The sequence below is a fragment of the Aythya fuligula genome, chromosome 1 (assembly GCF_009819795.1).
Source record: "Aythya fuligula isolate bAytFul2 chromosome 1, bAytFul2.pri, whole genome shotgun sequence".
Taxonomy (NCBI): domain Eukaryota; kingdom Metazoa; phylum Chordata; class Aves; order Anseriformes; family Anatidae; genus Aythya; species Aythya fuligula.
The window spans coordinates 88,060,761-88,082,551 of NC_045559.1; the positions used below are offsets into that span (position 1 = coordinate 88,060,761).

Genomic DNA, 21,791 nt, shown 5'->3' on the forward strand with positions numbered 1-21,791 from the left:
AGAGAGAGAAGAGCAGGCAATCTTGTTTTCACTGATAATTAAGGTGACCAAGAAAGGACCAAGAGCACCTCTAATATCTCCCTTTTTACCCAAAACATTACATCCTTTGGAAACAAGAATGTTAGCATTCAAAATTATCAATTCATGCTTCAGAGAAACTGGTGTCTGATACAAGAGGAGAGAACAAGCAGGACTCCCATTGCTCAGATTAGTTTCTGTCAGCTCCTAGGAAAGCAAAAAAAATAAATCACTGTACTAGATAAAATAACCAGCAGTGTTTCCTCTCCCAGAGTGCTGAATAAGCACCTTCCGGTCCCTTTGACCCAAACTGAGCCTTGTATGCCCTAGTATTTCTGACAAATGAGAGATGACAAGCGAAGCAGTTGGGCCTTATCTATGTAAATCAGAGATAACTAATGACTGGAAAAAAAAAACAACTTAGTACATATCAGCAGCAAGGATTTTCATTTATCTTCACACTCTGCAAAAAAGTACCACAGCCCCTCTCACAGGGTTAGAATTAGCTCAGAGATCATAAAGAGGGAAAAAAAAAAGTTGTTTTTTAGGTGGAGAGGTGAAAAATTACTGAATAGCAGGGGACAGGGGGGTTATCCTGAATGAACAGTTTCCATTGCAGCTTTCTTGGTGACCCCAGTTTTCAGCATCATGGATGAGTCTATCTTGTTTCATTTTATAAAAACTGCAGTGATGGTTATAAAAGAAGTAGGTTCATCCCTATCAAACAAGGTAAAAACACACTGAAGAAACAATACTGAAAGAGATCCCCGATATTTAGGAAACTGGTGACTGCAATAACACCTGCTCAAACAAAGCAAAACCCAGTACAGCTATACAATGCCTACTTCCATGTCAGTCTCATCAAAGGTAACTCACAGAACCCTTGACACCCCAGAGTCATCCATTTTGTCAGGATTTATTTCTTCGAAAACATTTCTTATAAATGAGGGGAGTTAAGGCCTCAGAATTAAACAGTTTCATCTAGAAAAGTCTTTCAAGAAAAGGCATGCTGTCCAGTCTGGCCAGAGATGCAGTGATTTAGGATAAATAAGTGTAAAGTAAGCAAAGTGCTAATCAGAAATTATGGAGTGTTGTGTCCCCCAGTGATGAGTAAAGGAATATTTAAAGTTCACAGAAGCCCAAGAATTTCCTAAGAAACATAATCAAACATATATGCTTCTACTGACATTTCCCCGAATACAGAAAGAGATACGGACACTTTTTTCTTTCCCCAACCAAAATTAACTCCAGAACACCCCCACACCCTCCCATCAAATTAACGCAACACTGAAAATATCTGAGGGTTGTTTTATTTCATTTAAACAATAGGTTTGGGGCAACGTGGGAATTGAGCAGCACCTTTTAAAAAAACCCTGTCATGTGCTATAAAGGATAAATAGGTGAGTTTTAAAAAAACGTTTATGTACATATACACACACTAAACCAAATTAAAAATGCAGAAAGTTGCGAGGGGTTCTCTTCAACACCACAAGAGAGAGGAAAGCCTTATTTCACAGCAAGCAAAAACACCGCATGATAGGATTAGAGTGCACAATCACATGTAGTGCAGATACCGAACCATCCGGGCCCTGGAAGCAGTGCAGCTAGAGCAGCACAAAGCTCCGCGGGGGCCCCAATTTCTCCTGTTCCGTAGCAAAAGCAGCACCGATTCTCCACTTCGGATTCTCCATTTAGGACGGCGTGCTGTGCGATCCCAGAGCCAGCTGCCCTGCCTACACCGGTTTCAGCAGAAGCCACAAGTAGTGAGCTAGTGAGAATAAGAGCCCCACAGCCAAGCTACAACACTGATTTAACGACAGCATTTCCACAACGAAGGTACCTTTGCTCCCCCATGTCTCTTGGGTGCTCTCCATAGGTCACGCAACGGACAACTCCTGATTATTTATTATTTCTGCTCTGTAGTCCCCATTCCCTACCTCCATCTTTTCCTATCTCATTTCCTCCTCACGACCCCTCTCATTTCCTACAGGATGAGAAGGAAATAAAATGAGGAAGGGGCATGTACATCTACCCAAGGGGATATTCAACAACCAAATGAAGCTTAAAAAACAATAATTCTTTAAAAAACATAATTAAAAAACTGTTAAAGTTCTGCAGACTTCTGGCAGAGTTTGGTCGTTTAGCCCAGAGGTCTTTGTCTTCAGGCCCTGCAGGCTATACTGGCGAGAAGCACGCAGTACAAGGTAAAATTCTGAATAAAAGGAGAAAAATGTAGACAGGGCCACGTGGAGAAGAGGCTATAACAAGGAAACCTAACACTTAGGCATTAGCATTTATGCTACACGGTACGCTTTCAAGAGAGTGAATTCCTTCCTGTTGGTGCGAGCTGCCCAGATGAAGAGAGCGGCTGCCATGAACTGCAGAGGTGCCGAGACACAGGCTAGGCAGAAGGACCAGCCGAATTCACCCCTCACATCGTCAGGCAGGGGCAGCTTCTTATGGAGCAGCTCGATCCCAGCTACATAGCAGCCAACCAGGCCCAGTGTACACAGTCCTGAGGAAGGAAGAAGTGAAGTGTGATGAGCTCGCTGTTGGAGAGCTCTGGCTCTCGCCAAGAGCTTCTGAAGGAGGGAGGGGAAGCGGTGGGTGGCAGGAGACCGACCTGCGAGGAAATGGAGGACTCCCGTGGCGATGGCAGGGTACAGGCTGCGACAGGCACATGCACAGAGCCCAATCAGAGCTCCAAAGCACATGAGGCCAAGGCTGACAAAGGGCAGAAGAAACTGCAATCGCCACAGATCTGCACGTTAAAGAAACACACAAGAAAGATTTCTCAAGGATGTGCTAAAAACTGACCTTGTCCCACCAGGTTATATTTCTACCCACACTAATTCATTGGCTGAGCTAAGAAAGGTCCAAAGGCTCCAACTGAAGTACGAAGAACTTTATTGGTTAACTCCCAAGCTCTTGTACCACATTCATGACCAAAATCTTTGCTAAAGCACCTAAGTTTTCATTTTAAACTTTGACCTACTACCTGTGCTACTTGGGAAAAAAAAAAAAAAAAAAAAAAGCAGAGCAAGATGCAGATGCTTCCTCACTACTACCTGCATTTGGAAAATCCCATTCTCTTTTATCCGACTTTTCTACCTGCCAGACGTGAAAGACACTTACAAGTCCGATTCAAGTCTGTGCCACTGTTGTGGTTTCCAGGCTCTATGTACTTTTCCATAAACTGATCAGAGAGGGAAAAACTGATGCAGTTTGTAGTCATATCAGTTTCTGGAACAGAAAAACAAAAAATACAAATACCATTAGGTTCCCCTCACCCCATCTCTATCCAATTCATCATCTTCCAACCTCTTAAGCTGGGAAGCTCCTCCAAGTTCTATTTTAGACAAACAAAACAAACAAAAAACCTCTCAAAAGAGATCTGAAGGACACGTTAGCAGGCAGTAAGTGTAACATAGTTACTAGAAGGAGGCACAGCATTCAAACATGCAGAATCTTTAAGCACTGATCCATAGATCAGTGCCATGCAAGTAGGGATAAAATGCGGCATATGATGTTTAATTATGTTGTCTCACATTCCTGTACTCCTGTAACAGAGCTGTGTTTATACCCACATGCAGAATGTGATATCTTACTCGACATTTCATGAAAAAAATGAGATAGAGAGGACTGCTTAAAGAAAAAGAAATACCTGCTTTTTATACTAATTTTCTCCCCTTTTGCCTCTCAGTTAGGTATTGCTTGGAGAATGCTAATGAGCAGAGTTGTTCTTACATTTATTTCAAAATGCATTTTCATTAGAGGAAAAAAATGTATTTTATGTAATGTTTTCTCCAGAAAAAGCATTTGAAAGTATTTTTTCCAAAAGGGTTCAGAATAAGGGCTTTACATACATTTTCAAACCCTACTTTGAAGGAATTAAAACAACTGGCTCACTGCACTTCTTTATATCCTCCAACAACTGTCAAAGAAGGGAATATAAATAGTTCAGACCATATCCAACACTACAAGGAGTCCAAAACATGCTGGTGCCACAGTGGGACACTTGTGACACTCAAGCTAAATGAATGACTAGCTAAAAGGATTGAGTGTCACCTTGATAAAGCAGTATTTTTCCCCCACTGCTGGATCCCTTGACCTCTCCTAGAAAGAGGGTGATAGGCAGAGCAACAACTGTATCACCTGATGGGCCATGGACACTAAGGAAAACCAAGTTACACTAGACTGAATTTAGATGAAATATAATGCGTCAAATTCTGACTCTGTAGCACTGACAGCCACAGACTTTTACCTTTCGCTTCCTTAAAAGCTTAAACTGTCTTTATTAAAAAAAAAAAAAAAAAAAAAAAAAAAGGAACAAACATACAAGCTAGAAATAAGCTTTCTGGAGGAAGAAAGTGACACGGACATGTTGTGAGGAAGTTAGCACATACCCCTGTAGGCAAGCTAGGGAAGTGTTAGTTACTCCAGATACCTGGTGGGCTGTACCAGTGAGAGTTTTTGGGTACAGTGATACACCTCCGCCACAACCCAACTGTGCCATTGCACCGGAAGAGCGCATCTGTGTAGGTCTTCTCATCTGCCTCTTCACTGACGAATTCTTCCCAGACGCTCCGGCCAGCTTCTGTAATGTTCTCTACGGGGGACAGGGTGTGGTATTCGTACCAAAAATCAGTGCCGATGGAAGCCGCCATGTATATGGTGGAGATGAGGCTGAGAACGCAGGCGATTACTAGCGCTGTAGCAAAACGGTTATCCATCATCGCGCCCTTGCCGCTGAAAGGAAAGAGAAGGCCGAGTGAGTAACTCCTCAGATACTAACACCAGAGTTATCCCAGCAGCGTCATGCTGATGACGCCACTCCTGTTACGCAATGCGCCCTCAAGACAAGCATCTCTTCCCCTGCCAGGAGACTGGAAGCACAGCAGAGCTAAGTCTGCAGCACAAGCCCACACCCACAGGGTCAAGTGCTCAAGGCACAGCTGTCGCCTTCCTCCCAGCTTCCTGCAGCGCTCTGTGCTAGCTGCTCTCCTCTCTGCCTGAGAGACCAACAGCAGTCGTGTCCCCAGAGCAGATGGCACAGCTCACTGGCACTTCTGATCCTGACAGTAGGGAACCACGGAGCAGAGAATCCACCTACAGCGCTCAGTCAGAAGACTTAGCTTGCCTTAAGAGATTACCGAGGGTAGAAGTTATTTTTAGCCTGCTATCCCATACGGCTTCCACAGCTTGTGTTTACAGCACAGATAAGAATCGCAAGCATGCCAAAAAAGCTTTTCCAGACTGTTCACAAAGGGCAGCCATGCCAAGATACTGGAATGCCTTTTGGGAAACACTGAAACGTATCTAGGCACTAGAGACAGAACACGAAGAAAGTGCTGAAAGACAAGCTTGGAAATGACAATAAAAACTGCAATAATGCCACAGTGTGTACAGAGGCGTGTCTGAAGAACTAAAACAATGCAAGGGGAGTGCCCTGTTCCACAGGCACTGGATGACAGGAGCTTCCAAAACTGAAATACCTTCATGCACCAGCATGAGGGCCTTGGTCTGGCTCCCTGCAGGAGGTCACTAATTCCCTCCTTCACAGGCCCGTGCTCACAGCATAAACTCAGGGTAAAGAAGACATGTCAAAAAAAACAAACAAACAAAAAACACAGACTCCACATGCACTTACACTTCGACAGTACTGTGATTTTAATGAGTAATTGATTGCTAACACACGTAATGTTTTGCAGAGAGTGCAATGCGTCAGAGGACTTCCAAATGCCTGTTATGCTGGTGCATTTGCTGTGCTTGATTACGTTTATGGATTATGATAAATCAGGCTTTATGCACCTGCCAAATAAAATATTAATCAAAGTTACCTTTGCAGCTAGAGCTATTCTGGTGGCATGAGCTACTATCTAATCAATTCTTCTTTATTGCTTGTTTTACCTTCCTTCTCCCACACACTCTGATCAAAACACTTTAGTCTTGTTTCTTTGCAGCTGAATGGAATGGAACAGGAAACAACAAATGCTTAAACATGCAACATTCACAAGGGAAAATATGAGTGCTCAAGTCAGACCTGCCAGTAAGAAATTCTGAACTATGAAACAAAGTGCAAAATAAGCAGAGAGTTTCAAAGGCATACCAGTGTTTGCTGATAACAGTGCCCTTCTTGTTCCTTTTCCCTCCTATCTGCTCCTCTATTTGGTTCAAACTGACTAACAGGGCTGGGGACAGATGATATATACTCATATTATCCCATGTTTCATTTCTATTTTTGAAGAGGGATTGTTAGAAAGTATGCCTCATTTAACTGCTTCCTTAGAAAAGATCAAGAATAGAACTGTTTTTTGGTGAATTGACAAATAGCACCCATTTAAAGCACTAAGAAGTTCACGAACTACAACTCTGTGAACTGTGAATCCAGAAGCTGTGATTTTAAAATTCTGGCAATCATATTAAGAGGAAGAAAACACCATACCTGGGCTTATTCATCTACAAGACGCAGAACCAAGTCCAGACTCAGAAGCAAATGCTCTGCACTGTTTCATCTTTGGTTACGCGCTTGCACTCTCCCTTGCTATCCCAGCATCTAGCTCAAAGCGCACAGGGCATTGGATGAGCAGAACAGGGACAAGCAAGCTGCCGTATAGGGCCGCCCCTCTTTTCTTCCACACCGAGTTCACTTGGAGATTTATTCCCCTTCACAAACTTCTCACAAAGCAAACAGCACACGCGGCATCTCCGCAGCTAATGTCGTGCTGCCTGGCTGCTGCCCCGCTGAGCTGAACAGATCCCTGGGAACTGTTTCAGGTAAGCAGCAGAACCAGCTGGCGAGCAGGCCGGTCTGGATTTTCCACTACACTGCAGCCACTGCAAGAGGAGCCCTCAGTACTGGGCTCCTCTCTTCAGAGAGCTCTCTCTGGGAGGAGGAAGCACAAGTGAGCCTACAAGCTCTATCCTCAAAGTTGTATTTGATGAAACAAGGTTGTAAGCAGGACATTACCAGGCCACTGTTTTGCAGCCTTTTGCTATAAATGCTTACAAAGTCCTTAGTAGCTAGCATACAGAAAGAAAACTGGCTCAATAAGGTGTACTTTCAGATACGACATCCCTGCTGCCAGCTCCAGAACGTTGGTACTGGAAACATGCTTATCATGGCATCATTAAAATGCAACCACGCTTCTGGCCAGCTTGCTAAGCATTGGGAAAAGTACAGCAGGTTTAGCAGAGTTATGGCAGCTGACAACCAAGAAGCCAACTGAAGAGTTAAGAAAAAATGCAAGCACTGCTCAGTGTTTGTTACCCACAGGCCAAAAGAGACATGGCCAACCAGTGATCATTGTGTAATGCACAGCTCTGGGGACAGGCAGAAGCAGGCGAGGTGGCTACAGTCCCTAAAAATTAGCAGGTGGTTTGTGTCAGCTTGCTCCAGAAAGAACACACATGGATTTGCAGAATGTACAAGACTGTGCCAAGGAAAGAGCACACCCCCACTTCCCTATAATAACAGACTTCTCAGTGCTTCTGCTAGCCCTTTAAGTACTTTCAGAAGACAAAAAGAATTACAGAAGAGATGCACTCAACAACACTTTAGGCCAGTTTTGAACTAGAAGTTCTTCCCACTGCAAACACCCCAGAAGACTGGACTATCCTGCTCATTTGCAGTGCGTACCCAGCGCATCTTCATTTGCAGCAGACACACGCCCACTTAAACGAGGTGTCCTTTGCTCTGTTACAGACAGAATCATGCTTTCAGCCCCAGGCAGAACTCAATGGGAGTAGTAGGCAGTGGCAGTCAAAGAGAGTTACCATAGAAAGATCACGAAGAAAGACGTAGCATGTTTCTGAGATTATGACACGCTTCCCAAAAGGTTTTGTGCAGAAAAACATGTAGGAGGTGCTTTAGCATAAGACTACTTACAGAAAAAAACACCCGCCAACATCACTACTATCAGAGCTGACAGTAATTATAGACAAAGACTGATACTAAATAGAAATACTTCCTGCCATCACAGACTGTCAGCAAGAAACTTCATCGTTTTAGGAGAGGTATATACGTTCATACAGCGTTGCCAGCACACTTCATCCCAACAGCAGACACCATTTCAAACGAGTTATTCCTGAAACTAAACTATGCAATGAATATAAAACAACGCAAGGCAGTGGTATACAGGCACTCAAGCATAAATGCTTCACAGGACATTGTAATTACAATTTTTTTTAAAAAGGAGACATATAAAAAATTCAAAGCATCAGTTCGTAAGAGAGAAGGGAAAGTCCAAACCAGCAGCAACATACAAAGGAATGGAAAGACACATATGCTTCACATAAGGAAAAAAAGGACAAGCTGTATAATTGAAAAAGAAATAACACAGAGGAGCACAACAGCAAGTATTGTGGCAAACAAACAACTACAAGGCTAGGAAATGAACAAGCATTTTACAAAGTCACTATACCATGGGGGAAGGGAATACAAAAATAAAAGCATTTCTCTCCTGTGGCAGCAATCGCTACCTCCCCTCAGCCAGGAGCAGGCCACCACGCGTAGAAAGCTCATTTCACTTGCCATCACAACAGAGGAAGGCCACAAAGGCAGCCTAGCGAGGGCTGGCTTTTTTACAGAAAACATGCTTGCGACTGGGCTGCTGTGGGGTAGAAGAGAAGAGGAGGAAGGGCTGAAAAACAAAAAAAAAAGCGAGCGTGGGGAGGAACACTGATACACAGGAGCCTCTTTTTGGCACTGAGGGTAAAAGCAGGGTTAGGAAAGGACGGCACCGAAGGGTTTTTTTACCTCAGCGCTCCCCGCCGCCCCTCAGCACAGGGTTCCGGTGACCGCCGCCCACCTCAGCGCGCCGCCTGCCTCGCGTCCTGCGGGAAGCCAAAGCCCTGAGCACCCGCAGCCGCCAGCCTGGGCTCCTGCAGCCATCCCGGCTGCGCAGCGCCCTCCGTGCCCGCTCCGCCGCCTGGAAGCACAGCGGCGGCCATCACCCACCCCGGAACCCCTTCCTCCCCCTCCTCACAGCCCCGGGCCGCCCACACACGGCCCCGGCCTCTTCCTCGCTCCCCTCACGCCCTCAGCACCCGCCCGCCAACGGTCCCCAACGGTCGCAACCGCCTCGGCGCGCGGCACCCACCGCCCGCCGCCTCGCACCCCCATGCCACGCCCTCACCGCGCGAGGCACGCTGGGGGATGTAGTCCGCCCGCCCGCCCAGCCCCGTGGTACCGCGGGCCCGCCGCGAGGCACGCTGGGAGTTGTAGTTCCCCCCGCACACCCGCCTCGCTTGGTGCCCTCAGCTCAGGCTGGGGGCTGGTAGTGACAGCACTTTCAGTCAGCCGGCCCCTGCTGGGTTAAACAGCCACGAAATCCCACCAAATCACCCCAAAAACACTGCGCAGTGCCCTTCTGCCTTCCACAATGTCATTACTTCGTCTCCATCTCCAGCCACAAAGCTCAACTTTCGTCCCTTTCTGCTCCATTTCTTGTAAAAATGGTGCTGCGATATCCTGGCAGTGTGACTTGGGAAAACACCACATTAAAAAAAATAAATAAGAATTTAGTAAAAATTACAAAAAACGGCAGCACTGACTCCATGCCCCACGTTGGACGTTGCCCCCCGTCCCTGGTCCCTGTACCCATACAAGCTGCAGGAGGTCTCCTAACAGTGGTTAGCAGCCACCCGCTGAGAGACCTCCACGCCCAGTTTTGGTTTCACCAACCTCCAAACCAGCAAACGCACACCCAGCAAACGGAGTCACGTCCAAGGTTTTCACGTCTCTGGGACTTCTGGGGAAAGGACCCCATCCAGCTCCTCTTCTCGGGCGGCCAGGAAGCATTTTTTTCAGTGGGATAAGAGGCTAGGATGGTAAAGGTGACATCAGTGATGGGTATTTTTAGTTAAAAAAACCCTTTCCAGCATGGCACACCTTTCCAGATCATGTTGCTGGTTCACCAGCACCTCGTTACTCTAAGCTAGGAAGTTGTCTGGGTTCTAACCACATTTAGGCTGGATTCTAAAATATTCAGCATTTTTAACGATGGCCTGGAAGAATGCAGAGCATCATCACTGATAAACCTCACAGATGACACAAGGCCTGAGGGAAGGGTAAATAATTAAATGGGTAGAGCACTGGTACAGGGTGACCTGGTCGTTTGGAAGTTGGGGGCAAGCAAACATATGTGTCAATAGGGTCATCAATGAGCACGTTCGTTTAAGAGCACAGAGTGGAGGCTATACTTGCATGGCAGAAGACTTTATCCTGGGAAAAATGAAAAGGACAAATGAGTCATGGTGGATTACCAGCTGCCAAGATGTGGCTGTGGCCAAAAAAAAAAAACATGTTCCTGCAGCCATGGGTGTACAAACAGAGAAATCACAAGGAGGACAGGAGTTATATCAGCTCCGGAGTTGCCACTGGCTGCTAACATGCTGTGTCTAGTTTTGACATGTTGGCAAAGCAGAGATGAACCTGAAAAGGGGCATGAAAATCACTGTGCAATGAGAAAGCCTTTTTCAGGGAAACATATCAAAGAAGGTTAGCCAGTACAGTATATTGAAGAGAGAGCTAAGGAGTTACAAGATCATAAAATACAAGTAATGACAATAGGGAACAAAAAATCAGTTATAATTTTTCGTGGCAAAACTATCAGAATTTGAAGCTAGGAAATGTTTAAAGAAAAAACACACACACTAAACAACTCTGTATTGTAAACTATGGAATAAGAAGACTTGCAATCATTATAAATCATAGCGAATAATCTAACACTGGCAAGCCTACAGTTTTTGTTTGTTTGTTTCCCTAAAAGATCTAATCTTGTAAAAATGAGAATCATTTCTGGAAAATTCGTCAGTCATTGCTACTCCCATTATTGAATTAGACTACATTGGCCTCTTCTTACTCATCATCCGCCCTGATCAGTGATATGTGCAGCTGCTTAAAAACAACCATAGGAAAGAGAGGTGCATGTCCATTTAATTTAATTTAAAATGCTCTCAACTAATTTCACCTGCTTTTTTGTTTTGTTTTTGTTTTTGTTTTTGTTTTTTTCTGGAAGAAAACCACTTCATATAATAAGGGTAACCCAATAAAAACATTACAAACGAATGTTCACTGCTAACACCGATATTTTGCCATTTTCTTTTCACACCTCCTTAATCTGCTTCAGCAGAACCTCTGCTAGATCAGATCAGCTACACAATAGGATTATTCCAGAAGATTTTCAAAGTAAAAGTTTGCTTTAGAAACTGCGGTAGTTCACACATGAAAGCGCAAAGTGAATAATGCTGATGGCTACAGATTAAAAGCTGTTCCTGCCTTGTGCAGATCTGTAGTTTCTTAGATAGCAGACCTGCATCGTGTCTTGTACCTCCAGCAAGAGTGTTCCAGCACTGACAGTTTTACAGCGGTGTTGCAAACAAGCCAACAAAAACCTCCTGTGTTGTAAAAGAAAATCTTCACACAAAATTTGTGGTGTTCTAGCTCCTGCACATTAAGGAAAATAAGTAAACACTCAGAGGAGGAGGCATTATCTGTATTAAATGGAATTGGTAATGGATGAGAAATGAAAAAGACTTGTTCAAATACCACATTCACTTCTTTAGTTACTGATTCAGACCTGAAAAAGGTGCTTGAAAGATTGCCTATTTCTTTCAGTATTACTAGCTTGTTTTCTACAAGATATTGCTTTTCCCAACAGATCGTCTGTAATAAAAATGGCAGTTTTAATTTTCGTGTTTTAGGCACAATCTATGAACATTTCACACAGACAATGCAGCAGAAATCCCATGGATTCCCCTCAAACCTTTATATAGTCACCCTGGTTTTATTTTTGCCTTCTGTATTTTTCTATCTTTGGCACAGAAGACTGTGGGCAAAGAAAATCCTACCCTAATTACATTTTTCACAGAAAGAAGACCTTCCAGATATGCTTCTTCCAAATACGATGAATAGCACAGGTTCTCTGTAAAGATACCCACTCAACCTCCACGTCAGGGGTCTCCAAACTTTTTTGATCGTGGACACCAATTAGTGAAAGATTTTGAGCGTGCACCTCCATTATATGTACATTTATTTATAAATCAATTACACTTACTACTGTACTAACATATTGTGCACATCATAAAACAAACACAAAAATAGAAAATAAAAAAGGATGAGAAAAAGAGGAAAGAAATAAACACTTTTTCAAAAATAGTTTTATTTACTAATTGCACCAAAAATATTTTCTTCCCACATCCCACGTTGAAGACCATTTCCTCTAGGTAGGAAACTACTTCAGCCCATCCTGGTGCACTTCTCGGCACCTACAATTTTACTTGAATCAGTTCCACCCTCTCCTCTTCATTTTGGGATGAAACTTCTGTTATTTGGCATTCATCTGGTTTCCTCTGAGCTTGCCTTCGCCACAGTTGTAGCATAGTAGGACAGTTTCAGCCAATATTTTTTTATTTGGTCTACAAATCTCTATTCCTTACAGAAGGTTTTTGAAGCACAATCATTTAGAAACTACTACACTTTCCTTCATGGCCAAATGAAGCTCTGTTCCTTCGCAGCATTTATCATCATTAATAATTTACTGATGCACACTAATTTCATCTAAATGCTTGTGCTTATATAAAAGCACATGTACAGGTTACAATAAAACACTTAACCTAGCAGTAAAACAGATCAAGAAAAAAAAAAAAACACCCACCTTGCTACCAGAAATGCTTCAATTGTAGAGATCTGTAAGGGGTGGTGGTGAAACAAATTAAATCAACAAATTAAATCAACACCCCACATACTTCCTGTACAGATAGTTTTGCTGCATATCTTTTACTCTTTTTGCCATAACATTATAAGGCTACCATAGCACGTGTCAACAAGCTTTACCCAACTGAGAACAATAATCTTAAATGTTTTCCCTCGCTACTGTCAGAAAAGCTGCTGAGGCTTTACCAGAGTGTGATCATGTTTTGAGCTGTACCTGCCGTACCAAGCAGCTGCCTGCAGTTCAGTGACTGTAGTATTTCCTATTAGGCAGGTTTAAGGAACGGCGAAAACACTGACACGACGCACTTCACAAGTGCATTTTTAAAAAAACAGGGCCATCAGAGAAGCAGAAGCGCTGAAGTGGCTCTGACCACACGCAGGGCCACAACAACAGCATCTGTCGCGTGTGGTCACAAGAGCTTCAGGTTCACTCTCAGGTTCAAAACAACTCGGCACCTGGTGGCTGCGCGTTTCACATTGCCTCAAGAGCACTGTGGCAAGGGCAGGAGAGGATGGGTACCCCGGGTGGAAGGAAATACGCTGCAACCAAGCCAGTGGCTGCTGCTGCAGCAGAGCCTTTTGTCCAGGAAAAGGACTGACACCTACCTGGGGAGGTCCGGGAGGAGGAGGAGGGTGCTGTAGATGTCCAGGAGGGTGGTGAGGAGGGGTGGAGGTTGTCCTCCTGGTGACAACAACTCTCATGGCATCTCTGGGTCTTGGCATGTCGTGCTTTCTAGGGTTATCTGCACAGCAGCGTTGTGAGGGGCATTTCTGTGTGCTGAGTGTTTTTGAGAGCTCTCCTTCAGGGAAACGAGCTCTGGAAGATGCAGATCCTGTGCGAAGATAAGCCCTAAGCAAATCAATACCACATTAAAAAAAAGACAAGGCTTACAGACCACCTGCAAACACACCTGCTGCTGCTTCACTGAGACAACTACGGACAGCTTCATCATTTACAAGAATACATCATAGCATTTTTGCAAATCCTCTGTCCTCTCTGACGCATTCACAAAGTACAGAGCTCACCCCAGAGAGCAGAACTGATCCCTGCTGGAAAAGGTTTACTGTCCAATTTTTTGTTTTGCTATGTAAGGCTATTAAATCGCACGGAGACAACACGGTGAGGCAGCACAAGCACAAGAGGGCATGGGTATATGCTTATCTCATGGTTCTGTTAAGCTTCTTTAAAAGTTACTTGCTTTTTTGTGTACTTTGGGATGAAGAGAGGGAGGGAGTGAATTTCAAGGAGTGAATTTCAATCTTGTGATGTGAGATGGAGGGAGAGAAGGCTGTGCCTGATTTATAAAGCTTGTGAGAGAGGAGTCCAGTAGTGCCCCATGGAAAGGAAGGCTGTCATGTATAACGGGCTCCTTATTAATCATCAAAATATCTGCAGTGGACAGCGATGGATCTAATACCCCTAGATCCATCAGTCTAATAGCAGCTGTCTGCCTGTCCAGGCTCCTGGAAGTCTACCAGGTACCTGCCACACCGGAGAGCACAACCTCAGCACCTCCGAGTGAGCCTGAGGGCATCCAGAGTGCCCTGGAGGGGATTAATTTGCTGCCTGTACGATGCAGAGTTTCTCTCTGCTTGTGGAGACAGACGTATGTGGTCCTGACCTACCTGGCTGGGACTGGAGAGCTTTCCAGGAACGATTTGCTCAAAGCTCTGAGAAGCCCCAGGACACGCCGGGGCTGTGAACATGCAGGTGGAAGGGGAAGGGGAAGACGAACTCATCTGCAGAAGAGAGGAAGGATGATGAAGAACAATAGTAGAGGTTGTTTCAAGTTAGTACACACTGACAAAGACGTAGTAACATCGGTACCTCAAAAAGTGAGAATTTTCACTTGATTTATGCAACACCACAAGAGCTGACGGTACGGTTAAGCTACAGCTGGAGCCGTGCACGAAACTGCGAACAAATGACGGAGGGAATTAGGGCTCTTTAGGAAAAGTGGGCAGCAAATCTAAGAATGGCTCAAAGGGATGGAGGCTTCGGGGTCAGCAGGAGAAGGACCACGCCACCATTCTGGGGACCAGGAGTGCGGCCTACAAGGAAGCTGGTGCAGGGATGGGAACACCACGTTAGGATTCGGACCCTAAATGTTTTTGGTCTAAGCACACCAAATGAGAGAATTACTCTCAACAGAAAACAGCAATCATAAACGAACAAAGAAAGTACAAAAGCCTCCAAGCTGCAGAAGAGCTGAGCTTGCCCCAAAGGGCAACTTAGGCAAAAAAAAAAAAAAAAAAAACTTGACGAAAGAGATAACGTGGCACCTGAATTCATCACTCTTTACAATCTTTAACGTCTGCAAACCAGTAATATCCTGTCCTAAAAAAAAAAAAAATAAAAAGTTCAGAATCTTGAAAACAACCTTCCACCCCCCAAAACAAAAGCAATACACAAACCTCGTTCACCTCTGTAGGCAAACATAAAATGAAGATAAAATCAGTAAAACTAAACCTGATTTTTTTTCTAAAAAAAAAGCTGCAGCTCTTTATTCATAGGACAGGGTTTTGACTAATCAGAGACGCTCGCCGCTTGTAGGTTTCCTACACGATTGGCTAAAAGTGTAAGAATTACCCCCCCCAAAACCACTTTTCTCCTCCTCCTTCCCCCTCTCCTCCCCCCTTATCGTGAACATGTTTTTAAAGCAGGCCTCGAGGGGAAGGGTAGGGGGAACTCGGAGCCTTCCTCAGCACCATGATGAGGACGGCCTGGCCAGAAATGGACCTCAGCCAGCTGTCGCCTGTGACTATGGTCACTTTGAACTACGACGACTACTTCTACGAGGACAACTGCCAGTACAAGCATCTGCAGCACATGACTACTTTCCTCCCCATCCTGTACACCGTCGTGTTCCTGGTGGGCATCGTCGGCAACTCCATCCTGATAGCGGCCTTGGTCTTCAAGCGCCGGGTCCAGAGGCTGATCGACATCTTCATCATCAACCTCGCCGCTTCTGACTTCATCTTCCTCATCACGCTGCCCTTCTGGGTGGACAAGGAGGTGTCGGACGGGAGCTGGAGGGTAGGATCTTTCCTCTGTAAAGCCAGTTCTTTTGTCATCTCCGTCAACATGTACTGCAGCATCCTCCTCCTCACTTGCATGAGTGCGGACCGCTACCTTGCCATCATGTACCCCGCTGTCGCCAGAAGGGTCAGGACCAGATCCTATTCCACCGGCCTCTGCATCTGCGTCTGGGTGTTATCCTGCTGCCTGGGGATCCCGACCCTGCTGTCCCGGGAACTGAAGGAGCGCTATGGCAAGACGTACTGCGCAGACAAAGCCGTGACAGAATCCAAACAGATCATGTCGCTGATGATGTTGATCCTGGCTTTCTTCTTCCCGCTGCTGAGCATCCTGACCTTTTACTGCTCCATCACCAGGAGGCTCTGCATGCATTACCAGAGGTCCGGGAAACACGACAAGAAACTGAGAAAATCCATCAAGATCGTCTTCATCGTGGTGGCTGCTTTTGTCATCTCCTGGGTGCCCTTCAACCTCTTCAAGCTCATGGCCATCCTGTTGGGACTGCGGAAGCTGCCCGACTGTTTTCCCGACATGGTGGCCGAGGTGGGCATGCAGGTGAGCAGCCCCTTTGCCTTCGCCAACAGCTGTGCCAACCCTTTCATCTACTACTGCTTTGACAACTACATCCGCAGGGCCATGCTCAGGTGCCTGTGCCCGTGGGTGAAAGTCAGCAGCAGCGGCAGCGTCTCTGACACGTTGGACACCCGCCTGAGCCACTCCTTATCCAATTTCATCGCGGGGGAGTACGCTGCTAGGAAGAGGAAGCGCTCGGTGTCCCTCTGACTGGGAGCCAGGACCGCGCAGGAAGGGACCTCTCTCTCCAGAGACGGCAGGAAAAGACTAAAGCAAGGAAAGGGGAAAAAAAGAAACGAGCGACAGAGGCAGAGCTGCAGCTGTAATGCAGCCGGCACGTCAGGCTGGAGGAGCAGCACTTCCCTTTAAAGACAGGTAAATGGAATAGGAAACCTTAACCGCTGACCTATGGTTCACGGTGAGTGCTGTGTCGCTGCACCGTGCAAGCCTGAAAACGCCACCCTGAGAGAGATCCACGAAGCCCTCCCAACACACACAAGGGGAAGGCCGATCAGTCGGAGCCACTCCGAGGCAGGCTTTGAACTGAAATGCGGGTTTTCGTTCTGCTCGGAGCAAGAAAAACACAAGGATTGCTTCTCTTTGGTTCCTAGCCTACACACGAAAGCATCGCAACGTCCTGGAAACAACCTGATCGATGCTCCTTTTCTGGAGGTTTTCTGAGTTTAGAAATGCGATGTTTTACTGAATTACTGTGTTACCTGCTGTCATAACTTCAGCCTTGTGTGTTTTCCTTAAAAGTGTCAGCTTCTTGATTATGGGATTAAATCTCAGTTTTAATCTCAGTTTTAATCTCAGTAATTAAGATAAGTTTCTAGCCCCTATGATTTCAGAAAAAAAAAAAAAAAGGTCGAAGGCAGAGAAACCAGAAGACAAGCCAATGAGACTCCGCATTTAACATTTTTTCTTAAAAACGAACAAGTAAAAAAAAAACACAATAACAACCCAACCACAAAGACCAAAAAAAAAACAAAAACAAAACAACACCTTCACAGCTTTTAAGATGTTTTTTGGGTTATCTGACACAATTTCTGACTGCTTGGGTTGCTGGATAACAGCAGGATGCTGTGCACCATTCGAAGTCCAGGTTTGCTGAGTTTAGCTGGGACCAGTTTATGTCAAGATACAAGCAAAGTCAAATGCAAATGTGCCTGAAAAGCAAAATTAGCCAGTTTCACAAACGTTTGAGTGAAACAGAGAATGCTGAGAAACCTTGGGTGCAGGAATGCTCACAGAAAAGGAATTCAAAAGCCTCACTCTGTTAGTTCATTGATACGAGTTAAATTCTGTACATAAATAGTAATAATAATAATAAATGCTCTAAGAAGCTGTTCCATTCCTATTTAGCAGTCTCTGGGAAATGCAGATGTCTTGCATTTTATATATTGCGGAGGAGATACCACTTGCCCAACTGCTGTCAAGTCTGACAGCAAATGGGATGGGGAAATAGAGAAGCTCCTCATTGTTAACAGCTGTAACACCTCGTAGAAGAACAAGCTGAACAAATACGGCGTGAAGCAGCTCATCAGAAATCTGGTAATGGACTTCTCTTTCTAAATGGCAGTGACAGAAACCTTTTCTTAAAACAAAGGGTACAATGTTTTAAAGTGCACAGTTAAAATATGAATTGGACTTCCAACAGCACTGATACCTTGGCTGTGTTGCAATGTCTCACGTTCTGTCGTCTCTCCTGTAAACTGTTTAGCTTAACATGCTGCTGCTTGTCATAAATACAATAAATCAATACCTTAAAGCACCCAGGGTGTGTAATGTGACTGAGTCAAAAGACTGTTAGAAACTTTCCTTCTGTATTTCCTGATTTTTCGAGATTTCTATCTTTCTTCTCTTTTACACTTAGCCTTTGAAGTTTTTGAACTAGCTTTCGCAAAACCCGCAAACGTGTTGACTTTAGAGGCAGAAGACATCTGATCACAAAGTGATTTAGCAACATATATGGAAACAAATCTTGAACTGCAATAACTAAAAGATATGTAATGATATTTACAGCCCTGTAAGTAAGGCATTTTCACTTCTGCCAGCTGAAACCAAAAAGTCAGCAAGTATACATCTTTGGCTCTACTTTTTATAAAATAAAATAAGGTGGTGATAACTTCCATGAGATGCTACACGGGGAACCCCTTCCCACTTCACTGGGGGCAGAGTTTAAAGCTAAGCTATATGAATTTGGTTCTGTGATTGTTCCCTTCTTGTAGGGATGGGAATAAGCTTTGCCAGGGCAGGAATGAGCTGGCCAACAGACCAGTGCCATCACTGACCCGAGCGGCTCAGGCACGGCTCCTTCACGAACAAAGGGTCTGCATCCATAGTCCTGAGATCCTTTTGAGTGTTAGAGAAGAGACTTTTCCATTTCATTGAAGCTGAGTTGTTTTCTAGGTAACGAGGCGCAGCAGATTGTTCCTGGAGTAACACTGAGATGTTTTGTAAGTGTGTGGAAAATAACTTTTATTCTAATTAAAGAGGGTGATTAACAAAAAGAGCAATCACCTCCGACCTAGAAAGAAGACACAAGAACTTGCAGGGTGAACAGTGGCACCCGTGCAGACGCGCTGCAAGGCTTCAAAGAGAAGACAGCTATACCACAGCAGCCAACACAATTCATCAAAACCAGAGAGAAACGGGCAAAGCCCTGAACACTGTCTGGTCACAAGGGAAAAAATGTGCTAACTGGGTGATGGAGGAGGTACGTCTCTGATGCAACTGCAGCACAACTGCATTCATTACAGCTTTTCCCTTGCCTTGCCTTTCCTCTGTATTCTCTAAACATCCGTAGTAGGGATAAGTATTGTGAGTGTTATGAATAAATTCTGGTATTTGCATTTTTTCTCGAGACTTGCAGCAGAGCTGCTTAATGAAGGCAGAGACACGAAAGCAAACCTCACCCCATGGCAGCACAAGCCCATCAACCAAGGCATAGACCCCAGCCCTGCTAGGGTAAGTGCAGGCAAAAGCATCTTCTAGCCATCCACAGGTGGCTGAGATGAGATGAGGGGATCATCAAAGAGATGCTGGGATGTGTGCCTGGGTTGCAAGGGAGTACCTGAGACACACCAGCTTTTCACGCTCCCCTCCCTTCACTGCATGCATTTTTATTTTTTTTTCTCCCCCACTACCTCTTCTAAAAGGTTTTGTTTTTCTTCCTCCACGTGAGAAACTTTACTCCCCACACCTAACTGCCACCCGCCTGCTTCAGGCTTACAGATGGCACGCAGAACGACGACTGCGTTTTCAGACCTTCCTGTGTCTGGAAATCAGAGCACTGCAGTTCAAATTTCAGTCTTGTTTGCAGTGACCTTCAAAAACGACCGTCTCAATTGTCTCCTCTCGCCAACCCTTTACCCTCTGTATACTTTTATTAGTATCTAACAAGTGGCTTATTTTTTAGTTGAAAAAGAAACGAAATCTCTGATTTACATTCCAAATAACCTGAGATCTATATTACTGAAAAAATATCACATCTTGTTTTAAAGAGCATTTTCTTAGTGAGTCAGACTCACTTATTATTTCCCTCAGCCTCAATCCCATCCAAAGCGGAACAATCTCTTTGGAATAGAATAAATCTACAGGAATTTCAGTTATTTTAAGTTAGTGCTGCTGCTTTCATTTGGTTTTGCTTCAAAATACCAGACCAAGTTGGACCACTGACCTAGAAAATCTACCAGGATCTCCTTCCACTACCTAACCTTTCACACTAGCCCCTGGAAAAAAAAATTAATAATAATAATAAAGCAAAAAATTTGCTAAATATTTCAAGGCTTGAAGAGAATCACATGCAATGCCACAGCAAATGTTTCAAATGAGTCAAAAAAACCTACAAAGGAGGCAACTAATCAATCAAAGCAAAACTCTCAGGATTATTTTAGGCTTTCATCCAAAAGATCATACCCTACGAAGATGCTCATTTTATTTTTGTGAACTGCAGATCTGTTTTAGAACGTAAATGTTACTTTCAGTTAGTTCTTACAAGCGTAAGACAACAGAAGTAATTTGAACAAGCTTCTGGAATTTTGACAACTTCATGTTAATATTCATTATTTGTTTGATAGCACTAATACTGCTTAGGATGGTACCAAAATTATCGTGATTTCAAGTAATTAACCTGGTAGTTTTGAGTAAGGTAACAGCCTGCCTATTTTATCCTTTTTAAAAGAGCTTGTTGACTCCAGAGTGCTTTGCTGTGTGACATGGAAGAGTTGCGATTCTGACATGACACCTACCATGGATCTTGGTAAGCAATATGGACTTCTTTTTAATAAATTGGAGATGATTCCAGCTATGAAACGTGGGGTTTGTTTGTTTGTTTGTTTTCAATCTAACGTCTCCTTTCATTGTCATGGAAATGTAGCACGGTATTACTAACTAGAAAGCTGTCCGCAGCTCTGGGTGGGAACGTGCATCTGCCCATCCCACAGAGCTTTTCATGATTTCAGAGATATTTTTGTACTGCCTTGGAATGAAATCGAGACCTCTGAGGTTTTCATGAAAACAACTACAAATAATAATAATAAAAAAAACAATCTAGAGGTTAGTGCTCTTTCCTGAGGTGTACACAATTGAAGGTCAAGTGCCTCTGCTTCTTGACGTAAGTCAGACCGGGTCAGATGCATCTCTTGGTCTCCGTTTTGGCTTCAACAAATCAACATTTTCCAGAAATAAAGTGTTTCATCTCAACACAAAGGAAAATTGTACCCAGAATCGATGCTTACTTAACTGAGCAAGGAATTTACGCAGCCTTCATCTCAGCACCAGATGCACCAGTGTGGACAGCTGCACAAAGATGCTGCCATGCTACATCCAGTAAAATCTGTTGATTGCTGCACATGAACAGTAAGAGAAAATAGAGAAATAAAAGAAATAGGAGAAAATAAGGTTTCTTTTACAGGTGCTAGTAAAGCATATATTATAAGTGGATGCCAGCTCACGAGTGGGGACACTTACGTGCACTTTTAGCAGTTATATACTGCTGGAATATCAATTTGCTGTTCCTGTATAATCACTTATATTCATGAGTCAGCAGAGACTCGTGAGCGGATCTGCAAGCAGTGAACACAAATCATTGCGTGCTCCAAAATTTCTAACTGAAAAACAATTTTGGTTCTTCTCATGTTTAAAAGGCTCCCAGTTAAGGAACATTATTTGAGGTAAAAGCCTGGCAAAGGAAGAACAGGAAGAAGTTAAAGCAAATGGCTTGAAGACGCTCCTACAATGGGAAACAGATCCACACAGACTGGTTACCAAATATGCCAGCATTTTGCATGCAGTCAAAGAAACTGAGATTGGATGATGAACAGGAACAAGGGAAGAGCTCCCTAAATTCCTGCCCAGTGGAAATACGCACTGACAATGCATTAAAATGGACTCGAAAGTAATTACTATGCTACCTAATGTCACACACACAGGTAGCCC

General features: G+C 44.3%; 2 protein-coding genes across 3 annotated transcripts; one reads left to right on the forward strand and one right to left on the reverse strand.

Annotated features, from left to right (window-relative positions):
- Window positions 1-1,312: 1,312 nt before the first annotated feature.
- Window positions 1,313-9,135, reverse strand: CLDND1 (claudin domain containing 1). Of its 2 annotated transcripts, XM_032207392.1 has the most exons (6): window positions 9,120-9,135; window positions 8,777-8,853; window positions 4,466-4,767; window positions 3,154-3,261; window positions 2,642-2,779; window positions 1,313-2,533 (listed from the first exon to the last, which is right to left on the reverse strand). In XM_032207392.1, exons 3-6 carry the CDS (start codon window positions 4,752-4,754, stop codon window positions 2,313-2,315), a joined length of 756 nt encoding a protein of 251 aa, XP_032063283.1. In that variant the 5' UTR covers window positions 4,755-4,767; window positions 8,777-8,853; window positions 9,120-9,135; the 3' UTR covers window positions 1,313-2,312. The 2 variants fall into 2 exon arrangements, with proteins under 2 accessions (XP_032063283.1, XP_032063284.1); XM_032207393.1 differs by lacking the exon at window positions 9,120-9,135 and having other exon boundaries at window positions 4,466-4,764; window positions 8,777-8,962.
- Window positions 9,136-15,449: 6,314 nt separating this feature from the next.
- GPR15 (G protein-coupled receptor 15) lies at window positions 15,450-16,559 on the forward strand. The gene has a single exon (XM_032207704.1). The coding sequence runs from the start codon at window positions 15,450-15,452 to the stop codon at window positions 16,557-16,559; it is 1,110 nt and encodes a 369-aa protein (XP_032063595.1).
- The last annotated feature ends 5,232 nt before the right edge of the window (window positions 16,560-21,791 follow it).

Excerpts from the sequence above, each read along its gene's own strand:
- CLDND1 (XM_032207392.1), bottom strand. The coding sequence starts at position 4,754 with ATGATGGATAACCGTTTTGCTACAGCGCTAGTAATCGCCTGCGTTCTC. Across the intron at positions 2,780-3,153 it reads CACAGACTTGAATCGGACTT|ATCTGTGGCGATTGCAGTTT; the intron begins GTAAGTGTCTTT and ends TTTAACGTGCAG. Across the intron at positions 2,534-2,641 it reads AGTCCTCCATTTCCTCGCAG|GACTGTGTACACTGGGCCTG; the intron begins GTCGGTCTCCTG and ends TTCCTTCCTCAG.
- GPR15 (XM_032207704.1), top strand. The coding sequence starts at position 15,450 with ATGAGGACGGCCTGGCCAGAAATGGACCTCAGCCAGCTGTCGCCTGTG.